Here is a 20,275-nt window from a genome sequence, read left to right on the forward strand (position 1 = left end):
TCTAGATTTATAATTGGAAAGTACATGTCAAATATTTGAAATCGCCTACCATATTTATTTGAGCGTAATGATCATATGAGACCCTCCCCTACCCGAACTGTTATGAGACCCCTACTTATATCCATAGCAGTGTTTAAAAAAACGCCGAGTCGAACCGGACTCACCCGGTTCGACTCGAGAATCGCCATGGACGGATCGAATCGATGAAAAAAACAGGAATCGTCCGGTTCTAGAGAGAACCGAACGATTCTGCACAGTGACTCGCCGATTCACTGTACGGGAATCGGCGAGTCCGTACAGTAAATCGGCGAGTTCCGTACGGCTTTATTTATTTATTTATTTATTTATTTATAATACTTGATCTATTTTTTTGTAATCCATGATCGAATTGGTTTTTTTTTTTTTTTGTAATCCATGATCGACTTTTTTGTTTTTTTTTTTGTTTTGTAAGCCATGATCGAATTTTTTGTAATCCATGATCGAAATGTTTGTTTTTTTTTCTTGTAATCCATGATCGAATTTTTTTTTTTTTGTAACCCATGATAGAATTTTTTGTAATCCATGATCGAATGTTTTGTAATCCATGATCGAAATGTTTGTTTTTTTTTTGTAATCCATGATCGAAATGTTTGTTTTTTTTTTTGTAATCCATGATCGAATTTTTTGTTTTTTTTTTGTAATCCATGATCGAATTTTTTGTTTTTTTTTTGTTTTTGTAACCCATGATAGAGTTTTTTGTAATCCATGATTGAATTTTTTGTAATCCATGATCGAATTGTTTTTTCCTTTTTTTGTAATCCACGATTGAATTTTTTGATTTTTTTTGTTTGTTTTTTTTGTAATCCATGATCGAATTTTATGTAATCCATGATCAAATTTTATGTAATCCATGATCAAATTTTTTGTAATCCATGATTGAATTTTTTGAAAATTTGTGATTTTTTTTTTTTAATCCATGTTCGAATTTTTTTTTATGATCCATGATAGAATTTTTTGAAAATTTGTGATTTTTGTTTTTTAATCCATGATCGAATTTTTTTTTGTAATCCATGATAGAATTTTTTGAAAATTTGTGATTTTTTTTTTTTAATCCATGATCGATTTTTTTGAAAATTTGTGATTTTTTTTTTTTTAATCCATGATCGATTTTTTTGAAAATTTGTTTTTTTTTTTTTAAATCCATATTATTTAAAGAGAAAATGAGAGAGATGATGATTCTGAGGCCACCCTATCCCAGCCATATTATTCACATATCGAGTCCCAACAGCAACAGTGTAGGGATGAGCACGACAGTGCAGGTGAGCATGAAGGATGAACAATATTCGGGGGTTTTAGATTGGGAACACAACAAAACACTAACACTCAGGGATTTGGGAATAGTCAAACGCCTACTAATATCGATGATTCGTTTTTAGATCGAATCAATGAATTGTTAAACGAATTCCATTAATGGCACCAGCGTGACCAAGAAGAACAATAACGTCGTCTATCATTTTATTTTTAGATCATATGTTACTAATTTTATGCTTTATTGTAGTCCATGTATGTTGATATACTTATTCCATGATAATTCTATGTTTATCCTTTTGTGTGATGTAAATTAAATGTTGAATGGCGGTTCATGCAGGGAAAGAACATATCAATATTCGTATATTCATTAAAAAACATGAAAATTCTTAATGGAGTACCCTCATTTCTTATTGAATTCTTAAAAAATAATATTTATAATGAATTTTAATAATTTTTTCTGATTTTTTTTAAGCTTTATTCTGATCGATTCACCCGATTCTCGATCCGAATCGCCTATTCGCTGATTCGCTGATCCGGATCGATTTTTTGGGAGCCCGATCTGGGTCACCGATCCGTTTTTTAAACCATTGATCCATAGGATTCATATCCACCTGCTCATATCCATAGGATTCATGTCCACATTTCGAGGAATACATAATGAGGAATACATAATGCCAGGTCATCTGATTAACCCGTAAAAGTCTTGAAAGAGAAATTTGATGCCGGTTAACGATTCTCACACAATTTTGTAGAGGACCGGCCCAATCTTATCTTGTACATTTCTCATTAATCCATCACAAGTAGAAATGATGTACTCCTAAATTTCAACATAAATTGATTTGAAAAAATTCGTCAAAATCGCAGCGAAAATCGCCAGGAAAATTGCAAGATTCACACCCAAGACTTCAAAATTGCATAAATGAACATGATTCCAACACTGATTGCACTTGTTGAGATATTGAAAATGACACCTGAAAATGAAGCTCCATTGAAATTTTTGTAAATTTTATGTTGATTTTAAAAAGGGTGCTTCGTTTTCTTACTCCCCATCAAGATTTTGGGTCATAAAACACCGTCAGTGTTGTCTTTGTCTGAGTTTCTCTCTCTAAACTGATGGGTATTTGTTTTGATGGGTTTTTCTCTGTCCACATAGAGAGATTTGAAAGGATTTAGGTAGAAAACCAATTACTGTCGATAGATAGAAAGAGAAAGAGAAACCAAATATATGGATGGAAAGTAGAGGAGGTTTGGAAGGGAAAGGGTTTAGCAAGAGAGAAGGCGAGCCACTATTCGGAAAAAAAAAAAGGGTACACACCTCCTCTAGACAGGTTAACCGGGTGATACCCAAAAAAAATAACCCGGTGGTTTGCCATCCCATTTTCTCAAGGTGTGGATGTGGATCTTATGGTCATGAGTCGGGATCTCATGCAATTGGGGCAGGGTAGGGTCTTATAGGATCATTACTCTTTATTTGAAAACCAACAGGTCTATACTATGCATGTGGGTTATGTAGGGCTGAGGCCCTAAAGTAAGGCACACCTTCAAATAGTATCAAAGAAAATGTTGTTTTGGTATAAAAAAATCTTTGTGATGATCTAAAAATTTATTTTTATATCTAATTATAAATTTTAAATATTAAAAAATAACGTATATGGAGCTGATCTATGAACACTTTAAAATTGATAGTCTAGATAACATATTAGAAAATGCCTCATTTCCAAGATTTGGAATCTATTTTATTTCATGTCCATATATATTGAAGTTGAGATGGTCAAATTGAAGGTTTTTTAACATTGAAAGAATCTCTCCTAGTAAATTTTTAAGGTGCGCCTTAATTTGATCGTTTAGAACCTCACCTTTACTTAAACTTTTTCCTTGCATTATATCGTCCGCCACTTTGAAAGGTTAGGTTTCCTAGAGTGATCGAAAAAACAAATTCCAATATTTCCAATTAGGTGATCCAAAAAACAAATTCCAACATTTTGCAAATCACAATCAGGTGATTGAAAACAAATTCCAACATTTTGCAAATCTCAATTAGGTGATTGAAAACAAATTCCAACATTTTGAAAATCTCAATTAGGTGATAGAAAAAACAAATTCCAATACACAAAAAGGGGAAAACTGTATTCTCAAAGAGCGCATGTTATCTATTTAGTAGATGGTAGATCTTGTTCTTAAGTACTCAATATCGATTTTTTTAAAAAAACATATCTTTTTTTCTACTGAAAAAAATTGAGCTAAATTTCAACCCTAAAAAACATATTTATATTCTGGCTGTGTATAGTGGAGGTAGACTAATATTGTAATTTCTTTATACAAGATTAGGCAACTGACACTGGCGAGGGGACTCTATACTGTGTCCGCGAGGGGACTCTATACTGTGTCCATGCTACATCGAAAGATAATGCGTCAGTATAAGACACCCTGACTACCCATCAACCCTCCATGGACATCTATGGGACCTGACCTGACCATCCATCCACCCTTCATGGTCATATATGGAAGGAGAGGAATAGATTGAGGCATCGGTGGTTAGAGGGTGGATGCTTTAACATAACGTTCCACACTCCCCCTATAAACACATAAAAAACAAAAAACAGAACAAATGAAAAATAAGAGAAAAAAAAAAAAAGTGGAGATGAGCGAGCGCACCATCGTTAAGCAAGATGGGAAGGCTCATCTCCACTAGCCATTGATATTTTATGGACGATTGATGGTTTGAATGTCTTATACTTCATGCACGTATGGATACCATCTTATTGAAACACCATTATCAAGAGGGATTTTCAGTGGATTAATCTATGCACTTGTATACTATAAAACTATTCACTTTATTTACTTTTAGTGCGAGGATGTCACAATTATTTTTGGTTATCAAATGTGAAATCTAATTGTTTAAGTTGTACCACATCATTAAAAGAATATATTTTGGATTTTTTACCTAGTCAATAATACTTTGTGCACTCAATTTTACATCTAATGATCGATAATAATTGTTATTTCCTTTAACTGAAACTAAATTGTCTTATTATATATATTTCCTTAATTTTCTTTATAAATAAATCTCACCCTTGCTTTTTCTGCCAGTCAAAAAATGGGTAACCTCTCCATTTGGCAAAAAAAGGAAAAGAAAAAAAAAAATAGAAGAAGAAGGAAGTGTTTCTCTCTCTAGTTTGATTCTCTTTCTCTCTAGATTTGAGACCATAAAAAGGAAATGAAAAGCAAAGAAGCTTTGCCTCGATGTCTTCCTTAAAGTGGTTTCTCATACCAGAATATTTCTACGATTATTAATTATCTTTTGATTTTCCTCCATTAAGGATTCTTTAGAACACTTACTTCCACATGAGGAACATGAATTATTCTCTTCTGCTTTCTTTATTTTAATCATGGATTTAATCATTATTTAGTTTCCTTTTGCTTGAGGAATAAATTATTTTGTTGGGCATTGAATTTCTTAGAAAATGTCAAAATTTTAGGCCACCAACCACGCACACAGAGTCGTGTTATACTCTCTCTCTCTCTTCTCTCTCTTGAAATAAGTGGGTTCATACTTGATTCAAAACACTCTCTCTCTCATTTTCAGTGTAAATATCATAGCTCATTACTCTCGATCCAGAGGCGCAAACCTGTGCTGCTCTTTTTAAAAAGTACAAGCCAAAAAAGATCATTCCATAGGGGTTCATACTGTCTATTTACTCCCATGGTAAAAATCTAGTCTTGGAGTAATTTTTAGGACCTTAATTTTGGGAGGTAACATCTTCAGCCTATATGTTAAATAGAAAAATAATTTTAAATTACATACTTTATAGGATTTAAAAAATTATTACCTCAAGATTGATTTTTTGAAGGGTGAGATTTAAATTTTAGAAAAATCAAAATTAGAAGTTTTCTTTTAAATGTATTTTGTAAGTGGTTCCCAGATTTTCTGATTAAAAAAAGAAAAAAAAAAATTCCCGTGTGAATCTTATGCCTAAGGGAGTATACGTGCTAAAAGATTACATGCTACTGAAGGAGTATATTTACTGCTTTGGGTAAAATTTTATATCTAGAGGTGGTTTTATGATTCAAAATTTTGGATCGTACTTTTCTCAATTTAATGACTAATTTCAAAACCAGTAAAGAAAAAGAAAATCATATGCTATGTAGAAAGTGAATGTTTAATCTTTGGACAGTCGAATCGAGAAATCTAATTTCTCCTTCCTTGATAATCTATAATTGGGGTAATTTTAAAAAGAAAATTGTTTCACGCGGGCTCGACCACATGCCCACATATGCAGTCTAAAAAATGTAAAGCATCCATCTTAAAAATATATGGAAGTGGGTGTTCCTTCTAAAAACAATGGAAATTAATGGTCTAAATGTTTTCTTACTTGAATTATTATGTTTAGTTTTTAAAATTTATTTATTTTTTCATATTCCATGATCTCCATATTAGAGATTACTTGTCTTTAAAAAATATGCCAAAACATCTATCTCAAAAATAAATTTATTAATAGGCCTACATTTCTACACATGCGGCGGGCTTGGCCGCATAGAACGGGTCCATTTTAAAATGCATTACAAAGCTTTAAGTCAAAAGCCTCTCGTGCAGTTGTTTAGATGAAGAAGTACGCGTACACTGTGCTCTCTCGGGAGCACGATCTTACCCTTTCAAATTGAAAAAAGTTATATTGTCAGGTGACCTTGACTTTGTGACAAGTGCATTCTTTAAAGCCAGCGTCACCTGCGTCGCATATAAGTAAAAACCATTTTTTGTTTTGTTTTTTCAGAGCTTTATTTGACGAATTTTATTAAAGCTTTTTAAATTATTTAATGAAATAGCCATGATAGCTTTGGATAATTAGGACATGTTAATCAATCATTTTCTGGAGAATAAAATAAGGTTTTTGAATAAATCTGAATTTATAAATTTGGGCTTATCTTTGAGGAATAAAGAATTAAGATTTGGTTCCCTCATTAGGCTTATCTTTTTGGACTCCCTTTCCTTCTACACTTCGTATTGGGGTGGGTTTGGCCAGATTATTATACTTTTTCTCTCTTTTTTATTATTTTTATTAATTTATTTATTTGAGTGGGTAAGTGGAGAGGCCCCAACCCCTGGTTTTGGTAGGAATTGAGTTTAGGATGTAACGTCGTAAATCGTCAAGGGCTGACCAATTAAGCCGAGGCTCTTTTTCCTATGTGTGTAAGTTGATGTACCTGTCTATATATGTCCCTCTTCTAAATTGATCTTATAGACGTATTTTGGATCCAAATTTTCAGGGCCGATAAGGCCTATCGATTTTGAATTTTAAAATCAAAATAGTTTTTAAATTTAAAAAGATTTTAATTTTTGTTAATTTTTACTTTTTTACAAGTCATTAGATTGTCACTATTTTTTGAGTTGAAAGATGGATCTTTGGTAGAACTGTATTTAAGTCATCAGATCGACACTGTTTTTAGAGCTGCTGAAAGATGGATCTATATTTCCCTCTCCGATGATTTAATACCTGTTTTATATATAAAACCCATGGGCTCTATAAATTAGAAAATGATGTTGCGACACTAGAAAGCTAGCAAGTTGATCATCTCCACCTTGGTGATCATTAATATAAATAAATTTTTTTTTTCAAGCTCAAAAACCAATCTATCACTGCTAATATCGAAGATCTGCATCATTTCATGGACAAATTTGTATTTGCAAAGCAACCGTAAGGGGGTACCACTTACTTAATATTGTGAATGCGCAGTCCCATAAACACTGCACTCCACAAATAATTTGAAGACTCCAAATTTGTGCTAATGTAGGGTTATAATGAATAAGTGTGGCAACCGGGGTGAGATATAATTAATCTAAATATATTTTTTTTTTTATACTTGTCTAATATTTTTTTAGGTATCTGGTAAATCCCTTCATAAACCACTTTTTTTTATTTTTTTATTTTTTATTTTTTTATTTTACTGTGTTTCCATATCAGCGATTCAAAACAATCCAGATCAACAATTTGGCAACCCAACAACCAATCCACTCTACTAATCTGGGTTTTGCAACATATCAAGGAATTAAAATGGAATTTGTGTATAGCAGCATACAAACATTTATACGGTTGATTTTCACTACAAAATCATGGAATAAAATTATTATAAGATGCGGTTTCCTCATTTTCTACTTAAATAATGGGTATTTTTGTTGGCCTTTTCTTGTACACTTTCTCATTGAGCTTTATACATTTCTCTCTCAAATAAATTACTCAATAAAATAATGTCTTAATTAATTTTCTTTATTTTTTGGTAATTGTGAAAGAATAGGATTTTTCCAGCTGTAAAAAAGAGGGGGTCCATTATTGTTCGTCTTTTTCTTCAATGCTGAAAAGATTCCCTAAATTATTTTTATCAAATCTTTGAAAAATGACTTAAACTGTGGCCTACTTGATCGTGTGGTCCAAAGCCGGAATTTATGACCAATAAAGCTAAATTTATTTTTAAATTAATAAATTTTTTTATTGTTTTCTTGAGATAAATAATTACTATGGAGGAAAAAAAATCCGTGACCCACTTTGCCAAATGGACTAACAAAATTAATTGAAAATTTTCAAATTTCAAAATAAATAGTACCACATTTATTGGTATTAGGTGAAACACATTAAAAATTTAAAAAGATAACATTTAGTTTTTGAAATAGAACATTTAGTGTTTGAACGATATTAAGAAGAAATAATAATAGATTAGGGTTTTTACCTTTTTAATATGCATTTGTTGGTAAGAATTAATAATTAAATTTCAATAAGTTCATGTATTTGCATCTTAACATGAATTATTGAAGAGAGAAATTTGCTAGGCACGATAATATTCTCCTAGAGAACTTAAAAGTTACTCTCACATGGATGTTGATGTCAAAAGCAATAATCTTACAGTTAAATTTTTAGACATAACATATGTCTTTACATCATTTAAATAAAACCTATTTTAAAATATTAGACGACTTTAAAATTTAAATTAGTTTTATAATTTTCTTTACAAAATATATCTTTTGATACAAGTGTCGTGTCCTTAATATGTCAACAAACACTAACAATATACGGAGCCAAAAAAACACTAGCATATCCAATAAAGCCCAAACTGACCCTCTCTCTCCATCACTACACATCAAGCTCTCTCTCTATATGACACCAATCAATATTATTTATGGATTACAGTTGGAGCATAAGTCTAATGTTTCAAGAGAGGCTTAGCCCTCCCATGCTCTTAGTTTCTCCATCTAATGGCTATTTTCCTTGAAGCTAAGGCAAATGTTGGTTTCTTTATAACAAATTTTGTGTTGCCTGCAAAACTATGCACTGTAGTGAGTATTATTTTAGCCTTATTTAATTCTCTCTCTCTCATGAGTTCTCTCGCAAGGAAGGTGCCATGTCTTCAAGGCTTCTTGCTTAGTTGTAACTCACTTAAGCAGCCTAGTTAAGTTAATGCCACAACTAAATAAATAAAAAGAGAGAAAAGCTAATGACATTGATGCAGTTAATATGAGTGTTTCAAGACAAATAATACTTGAATTGGATGGTTCATATTTTGCTCAATTTTTCCATTATTAGTTGAAAAATCGATAATTCAAAATGGACTTGTTCAAGTCGACTCAGACCTGTACAAGTCACAATTAGTGTCAAAATAGTTGAATTGCCCAAGTTTCTTAATTAATAGGTAGGGATTTGGGCAATTCTTAAGTACTGTTGAAGTCAAGGCAATTTGAATTTTTTTGTTCATTTTTTCCATTTAAGCGACCCGCTCATTTTTTTTTTTAATGTTAACTATTAATTTCATTAATAAAAGGAGCAACGCTCTATAAGTACAACGACCCACTCGGCATTCGGGACACAATGGTACCAGCGAGTGGCATGCACCATAGTCGGCACCCGATTCCTCTTTTTTAAACACTTGTTTTTACCATCCGACATGCAAAGCAACACGCGTGCGAGCGGCCTTGCTATTTTTAGTTTAATAATTTTTTTTAAAATCCGAAAAATATCATTTTCTTCAAAATTTTCCTTTTTTATGAGATTTCATATCATCCATATCTCCTATTATTAATGCCCAATTTAAACGAATATTTTCATGTTTATTTGGAAAATTATGCAAGGAATTTCTAATTAGGTAGCTATTTTCCATATTTAGGAAATAGAAAATATTCTTACTTATCATGGAAATTATACATGAAATTTCTAATTTATCAGCCATTTTCTATGCCTAACAAATTTATATATTAAAATTAAGAGAAATTTCATAAAAAGAAAACCCCAGTTCACGCAAATTCCAAAATGGCAATATTATCATATTTCACAAAAAATAAATTCTTCATAATTTCCGTAAATTTAAATATATGAAAAGGAGATTCCTCATAATTTTCACAATTAAAAGTATATCCCATTATTGTAACTATTCAGGATTACCTTTCTCACCAACCCGTACTCAAAGCCAAAAACTCGCCAATCAATTGAAAAATAATGAAAAAGCTGGGTTAAAAACTCAGGAAAATAATATTATTAAAATAATTTTCTGTAAATATTATGTAGAATACTATTTAAAAATAAAAAATAGTTTGATAAGTTTTATTAAAATAAATGAACCCTCGCTAATAACTCATCAAAAATATTAATTCAAGTATTGAAAAACTTTTAAATCGGTCATCGCTTGAACATTAGGGTTGAAAAAAAAAGATTTAAAGTCGAAAAAATAACAAATTATCTAAACGGTCTATTTCTTCTTAAAAATAAGTATTCAAAGATCCAAAAAATTGGTACATTTTTATTAGTTTCAAATTTTATTATCGATATTGAAAATTGATTTATTTGCCGAAAATACTTTCTAAACTGAGACGAGGCTTTATTTGGTTTTCATAAAACTTAGGTCTCATAGAAAACTTCATTCATAAAAATATAAAGTAAGCTAAATATTAAACCAATAACTTTTGGCAATACGAAATATTCCTAAAAAGAAGTTTATTTTTAGTCACGCAAAAAGCAAGGAAAACCGAATAAATAAATAAATAAATAAGCCTTTGCCCTTTGGGCGTTAGGGTTAATGCATTTAGTTTTTAATTTAATTTAATAATGGTATTATTTATTTATTTTGTACGAAAGCAATTTCGGCCTGCTTTACCCGCTTTTTAAATAAAAGCCCTAAAGAAGAAGCCTAAAAAAGGAGATTAAATTAAAAAAAGAGGGGAAAAAACCTTCCCGTTCTCTACAAACCCTAATTTTTAGAGCCTCTGGTCCGAGTTTTTTAGCAGGTGAGACCCTTGATTTTTCCATAATTTTTTCGATTTTCTTTCCCTTTTTTTTCCCATTTTTTACCCTTTTTTCTACTGTGGAAATTTCGAATATTTATTGCTGGTTTTTCGGCGACTGCAAAATCATCGGATTTAAGGCTTTTTTCTCTCGTGCTTTTGTGATTTACGTTGATTTCTTTTGGGTTTAGGGTTTTGGTGTGGTTTTTTCGCGCGATCTAGGAGAGGTTTGTGTTTTTTCCTCGAAAAAGCGATTTTTTTTTTTTTGGTGATTTTTTCCTGATTTAAATTATTTTAGGGTTTTTTAAGGATCACCTGTGAAAATTTGGTTTGCTTTTAGGTTTCCCTCTTAGGTTTCGGTTTGTTGTGGTTTTAGATTGTGAGTTAGGGCTTCAGTGTGTTTTGTGTGGATTTTCTGGTCTGTTTCTTGTCTTCTTCGCAAGTTCAGTCGGAGGAGTTTTGTGCTTTCTTGAATTTCAGTTAGGGTTTAAGTGTTTTTTTTTTGGGGTTTTCATTTAAGTTTTGTTTTTTTTTTTTTTTGCCCTTTTGGCTTCAAACTAAATTTTCAGTGTTCTCTGCGTAGATTTTCCATCAAGGTTGTACATTTTTTTTGTGTCTATTTCCAGTTAGGGTTTTAAGATGGTGTTAGTGCTCTACTTGTCTCAATTTATTTTGAGCCAAGGTTTTACCTTTTTCTCACCATTTTTTTCTTTCCTTCATGGTTTTTACATGATCACTGCTCTTTGTTTCTTTACAGCTCCTGATACTCCTTCATTCAAGGCTTCAAGGCCAGCGCTTTCGAGTTCTTTCCACTCCGTATCGTACTCCATTATCTGTAAGGCAGCAGGTTTCTGGGTTCGGAGCATTTTTCATAGGTTTCCAAAGCTTGAGTCCTTTTTCCTGGGTTTCCAGTCAACTTAAGAACTCCTCTGCAACTCGTTACGTGAAACCCATGCATGGAAGTGAGAGAAAAGAGTCAAATAGGAGCTTCTGAGACTGGAATCATGGCAACCAGAGAGTCATATGGTGTAACCCTTCAAAAGAGCTCAGTTCAACCTCCACCGCCTGTTGCACCCAACATGAGATTAGCTTTCAGCTCTGATGGAGCTGCAGTTTACAAACCAGTTACAGGAAATTCACCACCCTATCAGGGGGATACGAGCTCTACAATGGTTCAGCATGGTGGGATTAACATGAATATGGGCGAGCCCCTTAAGAGAAAGAGAGGAAGACCTAGAAAGTATGGACCTGATGGGACTATGGCCCTTGCCCTAACTCCTGCTACTCCAGTTTCAGCAGGGTTTCCTGGTTCGCCTTCTTCTTCTTCTCTCAAGAAGGCCAGGGGTAGGCCACCTGGTTCAGGAAAGAAGCAGCAGCTGGCTGCATTGGGTACTCCCTCCCCGAATCTGAGATCTTGCCTTTCTTGGGGTGCCTAACTTTCTTTGTTTTGATGTCTTATTTCGCTTGTTTGGTGCCTCTCTTTCTTTTGTTTTGATGCCTGGTTGATGCCTCTGCCTCTCTTCCCTTTTGCCTGGTTTTGCTTGTTTGATGCCTTTCTTTCTTTGTTGGGATGCCTGGTTTTGTTTCTTTTGGCTTGATGATTGGGAGTGACATGTGAGGGGTTTTTAATGCAGTCGGGTATATATGTTCAGAGCACTTTGTTTTGGATGTGGATCTTGTGGTAGCAAAGGTGGGGCGTTTGTGGCATTAAGCCTTTAATGCTTGAGCTATGTTTGCTTCTTTCTTGTATAGTTATTGTTGGGCTTTATGGGGTCACTTCATGGAAATGAAGTGTTGGGCCTATGGGATATCGCTCTTGTTTGTTTGGTTATTTTCTTTTTCTTCTCTTTTTTTATTTATTTCTTATTTCTTATTTTTTTATTATAGATTTTGTAGGAAAATTCAGTTTGATGCCAGTTGGATAAATGGAGAATATTGTGAAATTTGTCTTGGGTTTTTGGCATTTTGAAGAAAAAAAGAAGTTTGTGTCTTTTTGGCCCTTTTTTTTTCTTTTTTTTTTTTTCTTTTCCATTTTATAGTTTTGTTGGAAATTCAATTTTGGGCTACTTTGATAAAGGGAAGAATATGGTGGGATTTCTTTGGTTTTTGGAAAATAAAAAAAATGCAAAAATCATCAATTGTGTATGTTGTTTTGTTTTGTAGTTTTGTTGGAAATTCGATGCTGGTGCTGATTTGATAGGAGAAATATGGGAGGAATTTTTTTATTTATTTTTGGTTTTGGATAATTCAGAAAAAAAGGAAATCATGAAGTTTGTATTTTTGTTAAAGTGAGCACTTTTGAAATGGAATGATGGGGTTTCAATGACATTGATATACCTTTTCCTTCTATTTATCTGTTTATAGCTGTGTTGGTACTAATTTGAAACCAAAGAGAGGAATATTAAAAAAAATTTGTTCTAGTTATTTGTAAAATTGTAAAATGAATATTGATTTAACTTGTCCTTATGTACTGTTTTTGTGTAATTTATTATTTTGTTAAAAATATTATTCATTAAGATTTTTTGATGCGAAAAATTATTATTGATTTTAGTTGTCATAATTCTGGGAAGCTGGACTATGATTTTGTGGCTTAATTATATGTGGCTCCTCTATTAATGAGTTTTAATGATACTGACATCCTAAAGTTGGAATAAACAAGTTAACCTTTTCCTCAAAAAAAAATAAAAATGGAATCAACACATCAACAGTAGCTTCTTTTGGAGCTGCATTCATTTTTTCTTGATGGCCAATTGTTGCACTGGTGAAATTCTTCGTTTCTAGCTTAATCTTATGGGATTCTTTCTCAAGTTAGCAAGGAAACTGAGCTTTAAAGTCATTGGCATAAATTGTCTGTTAATATTTGGAAAAGTTAGATAGGAATTTAAATTGATATTGAACTTTTTTATTGTTTATTAAACGAGAGCTACTATTCAAAGGCACATAATCTTCTTTCAAGTTTGTTGAAAGAAGATTAAAGACATCATCAAATTTGTTGATTATTCCAAAGTGCGAACAGCAATTGAGAAAGCATTGTTAATTATTCCTCAGTGTTTCACTTTCCATTACAAGTGGTTGGTGTTGCAATAGCAGCTTAATTCAACTTATTTTTCAGTTAAGGTTGCTTATAATTTAATTCTTTGAAATTCATCAAGGTAGATGTTCTTATTGGAAATTAATTTCTTTTGTAGTACTCTATTAAATAATTGTTATATTGATATTTTTGTTGTTATTGTCAAGTTTGTTGTTGTTATTGTGGTTGTTGTTGATATCACTTGTCATAATCATCAACTATTTTTGACTACTTTTGTCTTGTTCTGGCTATCAATTTAGTATTGAGCTGTTTACTTTATTTCCTTGTTTGAGAAAAGAAATTGAAAGAAGTATCTCTCTAACAAGGGGGGTTTCTTGCAGGAGCTGCTGGAGTTGGGTTTATGCCACATGTTATCACTGTAAAAACTGGGGAGGTAAAAAATTGTTTTGTTTTTTGTCTTCATTTGTGAGGATTGTTATGATTTTTGTTTGATATGGGATGCTTAGCTGATATGATTCTGAGCTGCTATGATGTGTGCTTCATATCATAAGTATGCCATGCATTGCTAGACTCTTGCCATAGTGTTATGGATTTATTTATTTATTTATTTATTTTGGTGTTTATATGCTCTGAGCCTCTGAGACTGGGGCACTTTTTAACAGGTGGGATTTTTTTTTGTGGTTTGTGCTTGGCATTGGGACACCATTTATTTTGTTGAATTTATTTGAATCTTTTTATTCTCATGGAAGAAATTTTGTCGATTAAGAAATCACAGTGTAAAGAAGATTATGCTTCATATATTTATGTCAATCCATTTCATGCTTGTTATTGGACACCCCTTATTTGAGAAACATAAAATTTGATACATTTCAAGCCTTTGTGGAAAGTATTGATTCTGCTTATTATTAGCACTAATTTAATATTCATTATACTTACATGCAGAAGTTGGTCCATGGGAGGAATAATATTATCATAAAAGCAGCAACATGGTTGGCATTACTCGTTAGCAAGTATTAAGCTACATATGTCTTATCCCATAATTTTCGGGTTGGATTTTGCAGATTTGTAACTGTGAAATTTATTTTAAGTTTAGATAAAATGGCTGTCATGTACACACATAATTAGCTATTTACTAAATTACTGCTATTTTGCCTGCCTTTATACTCGTGGAGTGCATAGTTCTAATGTGGATATGGCATTATCTGAAAATTACATAAAAATGCATGGCTGCGAGAATTAGCTTTTGGGTGGTATGTTTAGGAAACTCGTGACTTGACAGATTTTTTAATTCTAGTTAAAAAATGTAAGTTGACCAATATTCAAAAACACTGAAACATAATAACAATCATATGAGATGATTTCAAATATATATTTCTGTCAAAAAGAAAAAAAGATTGAAAAAAGATTGCAGATATATAAAGAGCTTAAAATTTATCTAATCCAATTGATTAGTTTGGGTGCTCTTTGTTTTGTAATTTCATTTATTACTAGTCAAGATAATTAGAACTTCACAACGTATTTATCTTCAGTGTTTATTTCATACCTAAATAACTTTTATGAGTCACATAATTATATGCAAAGAATCAGGAGTTCACATAAATAAAAATTTCCTGTGGCAGGCATGAGTCTCTTAACATTTTGGAAAAATCTAAATTTGTAGGCATTTTGGCAAATCTACTTATAAAAATCTAAATGGTATAATGTTTAAAATTAAAGCCACATGATGAATTGTAGAGAGACAAAGGACATGACATGTTGCTAAGAGTCCAGAAATGAGAAGTAAATTGAGAACTTGTATTGTTGTGCGGCATTCTTGAGCTGCCATGTTTCTTATTTTTTCAGGTATAGGGATGATCTACTTTATCACTATTATGAATTAAATTATACTGTGAAATAGAATCTATTGGATTTAATAATATATCTTATGATGCATTGCTATTCTGCTACTAAATTTCTTGTGTTGAATCTTTGCTGCGGAAGATTCCTACTACCTTATACAGAGTTATGGATGCCTGCTCTTGTATTGGTTCTCCAGTTCTCAATCACACAAGTAATCGGGCTTCTAAAAGCTAGATTAAATTATTTAGCATTGTATTAGACCATTTAATTTAAAAAGGACCTTAATTACAGTATTATACATTATTCTACGGTTTTTCCTTTATGTGTACATTTTTTGGGGCTCTGTTTATTGATAGGAGCATTTCGCTTGAAAGAAGCAGATGCAGCAGACCACAGTTTCTGATTTCTGTGGTAGTTGTTCTATGTAGGTTGTGCTGTATTGATAAGAATCCTACATAAACTGTTGTTTTGATTCAACCTTTCACATTAGTTGGTTAAGAATCTTTCAACTTTACAGCGATTGTTTTGGTCTGCTGACTCTGCTATCCATAAATAAAATGCCTAAAATAGATATAGGTGTACAAAATTATTTGTAGAAACTAGGGGTGAACTGAAAACAAATATGGAAAGAGTGATTTTATTTTTTTTGGTTGGATGGGTTTCTATGTAGTAGTTATTTATATGCTTGGAGACCTTGGTCTTGTCCCTATCTCAAGGAGATAATTAGCAAGATCAGAATTGGGGGCTGTAATCGGACAGACTTCTATCCATGAAATGTGGAGCTATAATGGTTTTGGGTTATAGCATGTAGTGAAATTTTTTTTGTTGGTGATCATATCATGTATGTTACCTAGGGTAGCTTTTGAGCAATTATACTAAAGTGGTTAGATGTGCTTGTAGCAGTAATATAAAGTCAGATGTTTGCTGTTTGTTTTAATTTAAAATTGGTTATATATTAATGAGATTTTTATCAAAATCTTCATTTTTTAGGATGTGGCGTCAAAGATAATGTCATTTTCACAGCAAGGGCCACGAGCTGTTTGTATTCTCTCGGCTAATGGTGCCATTTCTAATGTAACCCTCCGTCAAGCTGCAACATCTGGGGGAACTGTAACCTATGAGGTTTGTGCTAAAATTTATGATAACTATATTCTTTTGCATGATTTGTCTCTGTTGTTTGCACAATTGCTTTTGACCCCATTTAATACATCTGTTATTTGGGTTGGATCATGTAAAGAAATTGATTTAACAGAACTTGGTCTGTTAATCCAAAATTCCAAACATTACCATCTCTTGAAAAGGTTCCTGCTAAAGCATTGAATTTCTTGAGATTAGCAGCATGCATATATGGCTTGAACTTGTGTATGAAGTGCATGTGATGGTTAGCAAATTTTTCTATAAATCTAATAATTCTAGCGACTGTGTACGCATAGTCCATTTTGGTCATCATTGTCCAGTGAAATGATGAATGACTATGTATGTTCTTAGTGGGGGGGGGGGAAGACAAATGGTGATGGAGATTGGAGAGAAAGGGACCCACCAAAACAGGACATGTCACCAATAATGGGTCCCACTCTTTCTCCGTTTCTTTCCTTCATTCATAGGACTAAGATGACTCTATAGACTATGGTTTCCCATAGCTGATTGGGTTACATGATACTTGCTTTTCTTGAGCTTTGAAATCGTTGACCATTGTCAAGCAGTAGATATAGGGAAATAAAAAAAGAAAAGCATGGTAAAAGCCAATGGCAATTATGGCATGATAAATGGAACGTCAAAAACCAAAAGTCACAATATAGAATCTAGGAATATCAAATAATTGGAATTAAATTTTATTGGGCACTGATGTTGTTTTTGGTGTTTCTTATTTCAGGGACGCTTTGAAATACTTTCTCTGTCTGGCTCATTTCTGCTCTCGGAGAGTGGGGGCCAACGTAGCCGTACTGGTGGATTGAGCGTGTCATTGGCTGGACCTGATGGCCGTGTTCTTGGTGGTGGGGTTGCTGGACTTTTAATGGCTGCTACTCCTGTGCAGGTTTGTTTCCATTGCTGTTGTTGTACCCACTTAATTTCTTTGTTTTAGATCTATTTGTTTGTTTATGGACTTGTAATTGACAAAAATGTTCAGGATATTTTATTGAAAAGTATTCAGGAAATCAGGATATAATCATTCCCATATATAAGAGAAAGAATTCACAATATAACCATTTCCATCAAAATAATGGAAATGTTTGTGTTTCAAATTCCCAGATGAATGAGTTTAATTTTGTGAATCTCTAGCATGAATAAGTTCCTGCAGAGTCGTAACACTGCAAAGAGAAAAGGTACTTTCTTTGCTTGCCCATGCTGAACTGCTACATTTTCTTTCAATTCTATTATGTTTCTTCATTAATTTGTACGATAGTTTCCTTTTTTCATTTTTGATGTCTAATGCGGTATTGTGGCTTCTAACCTACGTTCCTACATATGCAAAACTATAGCAGTAGGTGTTAGATACTCGTGCGAAAAATGTTCCAAAGTTTTGCATATTTATTTGGCCATTTTAGTTCATTTCAAACCATGCGTGCATGTGTGTATAATCTTCTCTTATGTGCTGTGATGCTCATGTATAACTAGTACTTCAGAAATCTCTCTCTCTCTCTCTCTCTCTCAAGTTGTGATAGTGTATACTAGTTTATCTAGAGATGAATCTCTTAGCCGACTCCTATTTTACAGGTGGTAGTAGGCAGTTTCATATCAGATGGTCGGAAATCCGATTCTAAAACTCCAAATCAGCAGGACCCATCTTTGGCCCCATCTAAGCTCATGGGCGGCGCCGGCACCACTGGCAGCCCTCCCTCTAGGGGCACTCTGAGCGAGTCTTCAGGTGGTGGCCCTGGCAGCCCCCTTAACCAAAGCAACAATAGTAACCAACCTGGTGTTCCCAATATGCCGTGGAAATAAAATGAATAAGGTATTTAGGGTTTTCATTTCCTTTACTGTAAAACTGCTCTCACTAGAGACAACCTCTGTAATGTTAATGGTGTAAAAAAGGAGAGATGCACCATTGGAGACCAGCGAAATTGTGGGTTCTTAGCCCTCTCTTTCCAGTCTCCAGGTGACGAGTGAAGACATTTAATTTAAAATTTTTAGTATGGTTTGGAGAGAGAGAAACGGTGGAGATGTTTAGGTTGTGTTATAATTTATTTAAGGTTATTGTTCTTCTCTTGTCTCATGTGTTTACATTGTGATGGATGGATGGTTGGGATTTTGGTTCCTTTGATTAGTGCATGGGTTGGATTTGAGAATGGAGGCATGTTTTTGGATAATTGGAACCGTCACTCCATTAATTTTAGTTACTTTGTGGTTTTTCTTTTATTGATTTTCTTTGACAAGACTTCTCTTTATTTTTTGAAATTGGGCAATGGGTATTCCTAATTTTTGTCCTATATTATAGGATATGGTTTCGGTGAGCCAGCTGACTCGTCTATTTATATGGGTCTCCCTCCAAAGTTCATATTAGAGATGAATTTTGGATTTTAAAGGTCAATAATTTGACCATGGTGATCAGTGACTTTTTTTTTCTGGATATTTATTTTGCACCCTTAATTTTCTCTTTTTATTGTGGGACCATTTTTGTTGCAAATGGATTCCGACGGACATTTGATACGAGGGGGGACAACGAGTTTTGACCTCTAGGACAAGGTCCTAATCACCCATATTCGTCAAAGGTAAAATATAACAGCCTTTTGTGTTTCACAATTGTGAAATTTTCTTTAGAACTTTGATCAAGTGATATTTTATTTTGAATCTTTGATCATGGGACATAGCCATTTGATTGTTTGTGACTCGACTTTGTACTAAATTTAAAGGAAAAAATTATATAAGGTTTGAGGCCCTAAACCATAAAACTAAGGGGCATCTAAAAAATTTACTAGAAATTTTGATGCTGATTTATTTTTGAAGATTTAAATTTTTATAAAAATAAATTTTCAGGCCATCATGAAGATTTTCGGTGCTGAATGACGTCTTTCATGTTATTCGAAGGTGTCATATTTTGATTGTTTAGGGCCTCAGGCTTATACAAACAAGCTGTACCCGTCTCATTATATTATGTTTTTGGTAATACTTTTTAACTGTTTTCTTTTGTGGGGAGGAAGTTTTTGTTGGGCTAGCTAGTAGATTGCTGCTTTGGAAATGAATGGTGAGTTGTAGCAGTCGATTTCATTTTAATCCGTCTATGGTTGTTTTGGATATTGTTGCTTTGAAATTTGAATATTTTTTTTTAATAAGGTTATATAGGAAATTCATTTTAATCTGTCTATGGTTGTTTTGGATATTGTTGCTTTGAAATTTGAATATTTTTAATATATTTTTTTTAATAAGGTTATATAGGAATGGAACTCGACATGAAAATCCAGCCTCTATAGTCCTGATCGAAGCCCAATTCCTTGAAATTTGAGAGTTAATACTGAATTGATGGAGCCCATTTCAATCTAATAGTCTAATGTGTGCCTGTGGTTATCTTTTCTGCGATTCCCATGGACTGCTACTCTCCTCTTGCCCGTGCATGTTGCACAATTTCTATACAATTTTGGGTTAAATTGTTTGCTCTCAAGTCAAATATTAGGAGTTAAGCTTGTGAGGTCTAATTTTGATTGAATGATGCAGAGTGTTTTATTTTTAAATTTTATTTGATAAGATCATTTTAGACATTAAATTTGGGGCATGCCAATTTCTCAGAGTGTACTTGATTAAAATATGAAAATACTTTTGGATAAAGTAGTTGACCAAAACGCCTTTGTAAATTGTAGGAGTCTTTCTGGTAAATCTTATTTTAATAGAAATATGATTTTTTCCATTGAGTGCGCTTTTGT

General features: G+C 32.8%; 1 protein-coding gene across 5 annotated transcripts; it reads left to right on the plus strand.

Annotated features, from left to right (window-relative positions):
* Positions 1-10,462: 10,462 nt before the first annotated feature.
* LOC18439745 (AT hook motif DNA-binding family protein) lies at positions 10,463-18,626 on the plus strand. Of its 5 annotated transcripts, none has more exons than XM_011627122.3 (6): positions 10,463-10,776; positions 11,307-11,977; positions 13,961-14,013; positions 16,410-16,541; positions 17,293-17,454; positions 18,135-18,626. In XM_011627122.3, exons 2-6 carry the CDS (start codon positions 11,506-11,508, stop codon positions 18,360-18,362), a joined length of 1,047 nt encoding a protein of 348 aa, XP_011625424.1. In that variant the 5' UTR covers positions 10,463-10,776; positions 11,307-11,505; the 3' UTR covers positions 18,363-18,626. The 5 variants fall into 5 exon arrangements, with proteins under 5 accessions (XP_011625424.1, XP_088718965.1, XP_011625423.1 ...); XM_088862839.1 differs by having other exon boundaries at positions 11,307-11,938; XM_011627121.3 differs by having other exon boundaries at positions 10,463-10,552.
* Positions 18,627-20,275: the final 1,649 nt, after the last annotated feature.

This window comes from Amborella trichopoda, chromosome 3, assembly GCF_054954075.1.
Source record: "Amborella trichopoda isolate Santa Cruz 75 chromosome 3, AtrichopodaSantaCruz75HAP2 v2.0, whole genome shotgun sequence".
Lineage (NCBI taxonomy): Eukaryota > Viridiplantae > Streptophyta > Magnoliopsida > Amborellales > Amborellaceae > Amborella > Amborella trichopoda.

Bases quoted from the DNA above. Each gene is read 5' to 3' on its own strand.
- LOC18439745 (XM_011627122.3), top strand. From the start codon at position 11,506: ATGGAAGTGAGAGAAAAGAGTCAAATAGGAGCTTCTGAGACTGGAATC. The intron at 11,978-13,960 runs GTGCCTAACTTT...GGTTTCTTGCAG, and splicing joins GAGATCTTGCCTTTCTTGGG to GAGCTGCTGGAGTTGGGTTT. The intron at 14,014-16,409 runs GTAAAAAATTGT...TTCATTTTTTAG, and splicing joins TCACTGTAAAAACTGGGGAG to GATGTGGCGTCAAAGATAAT.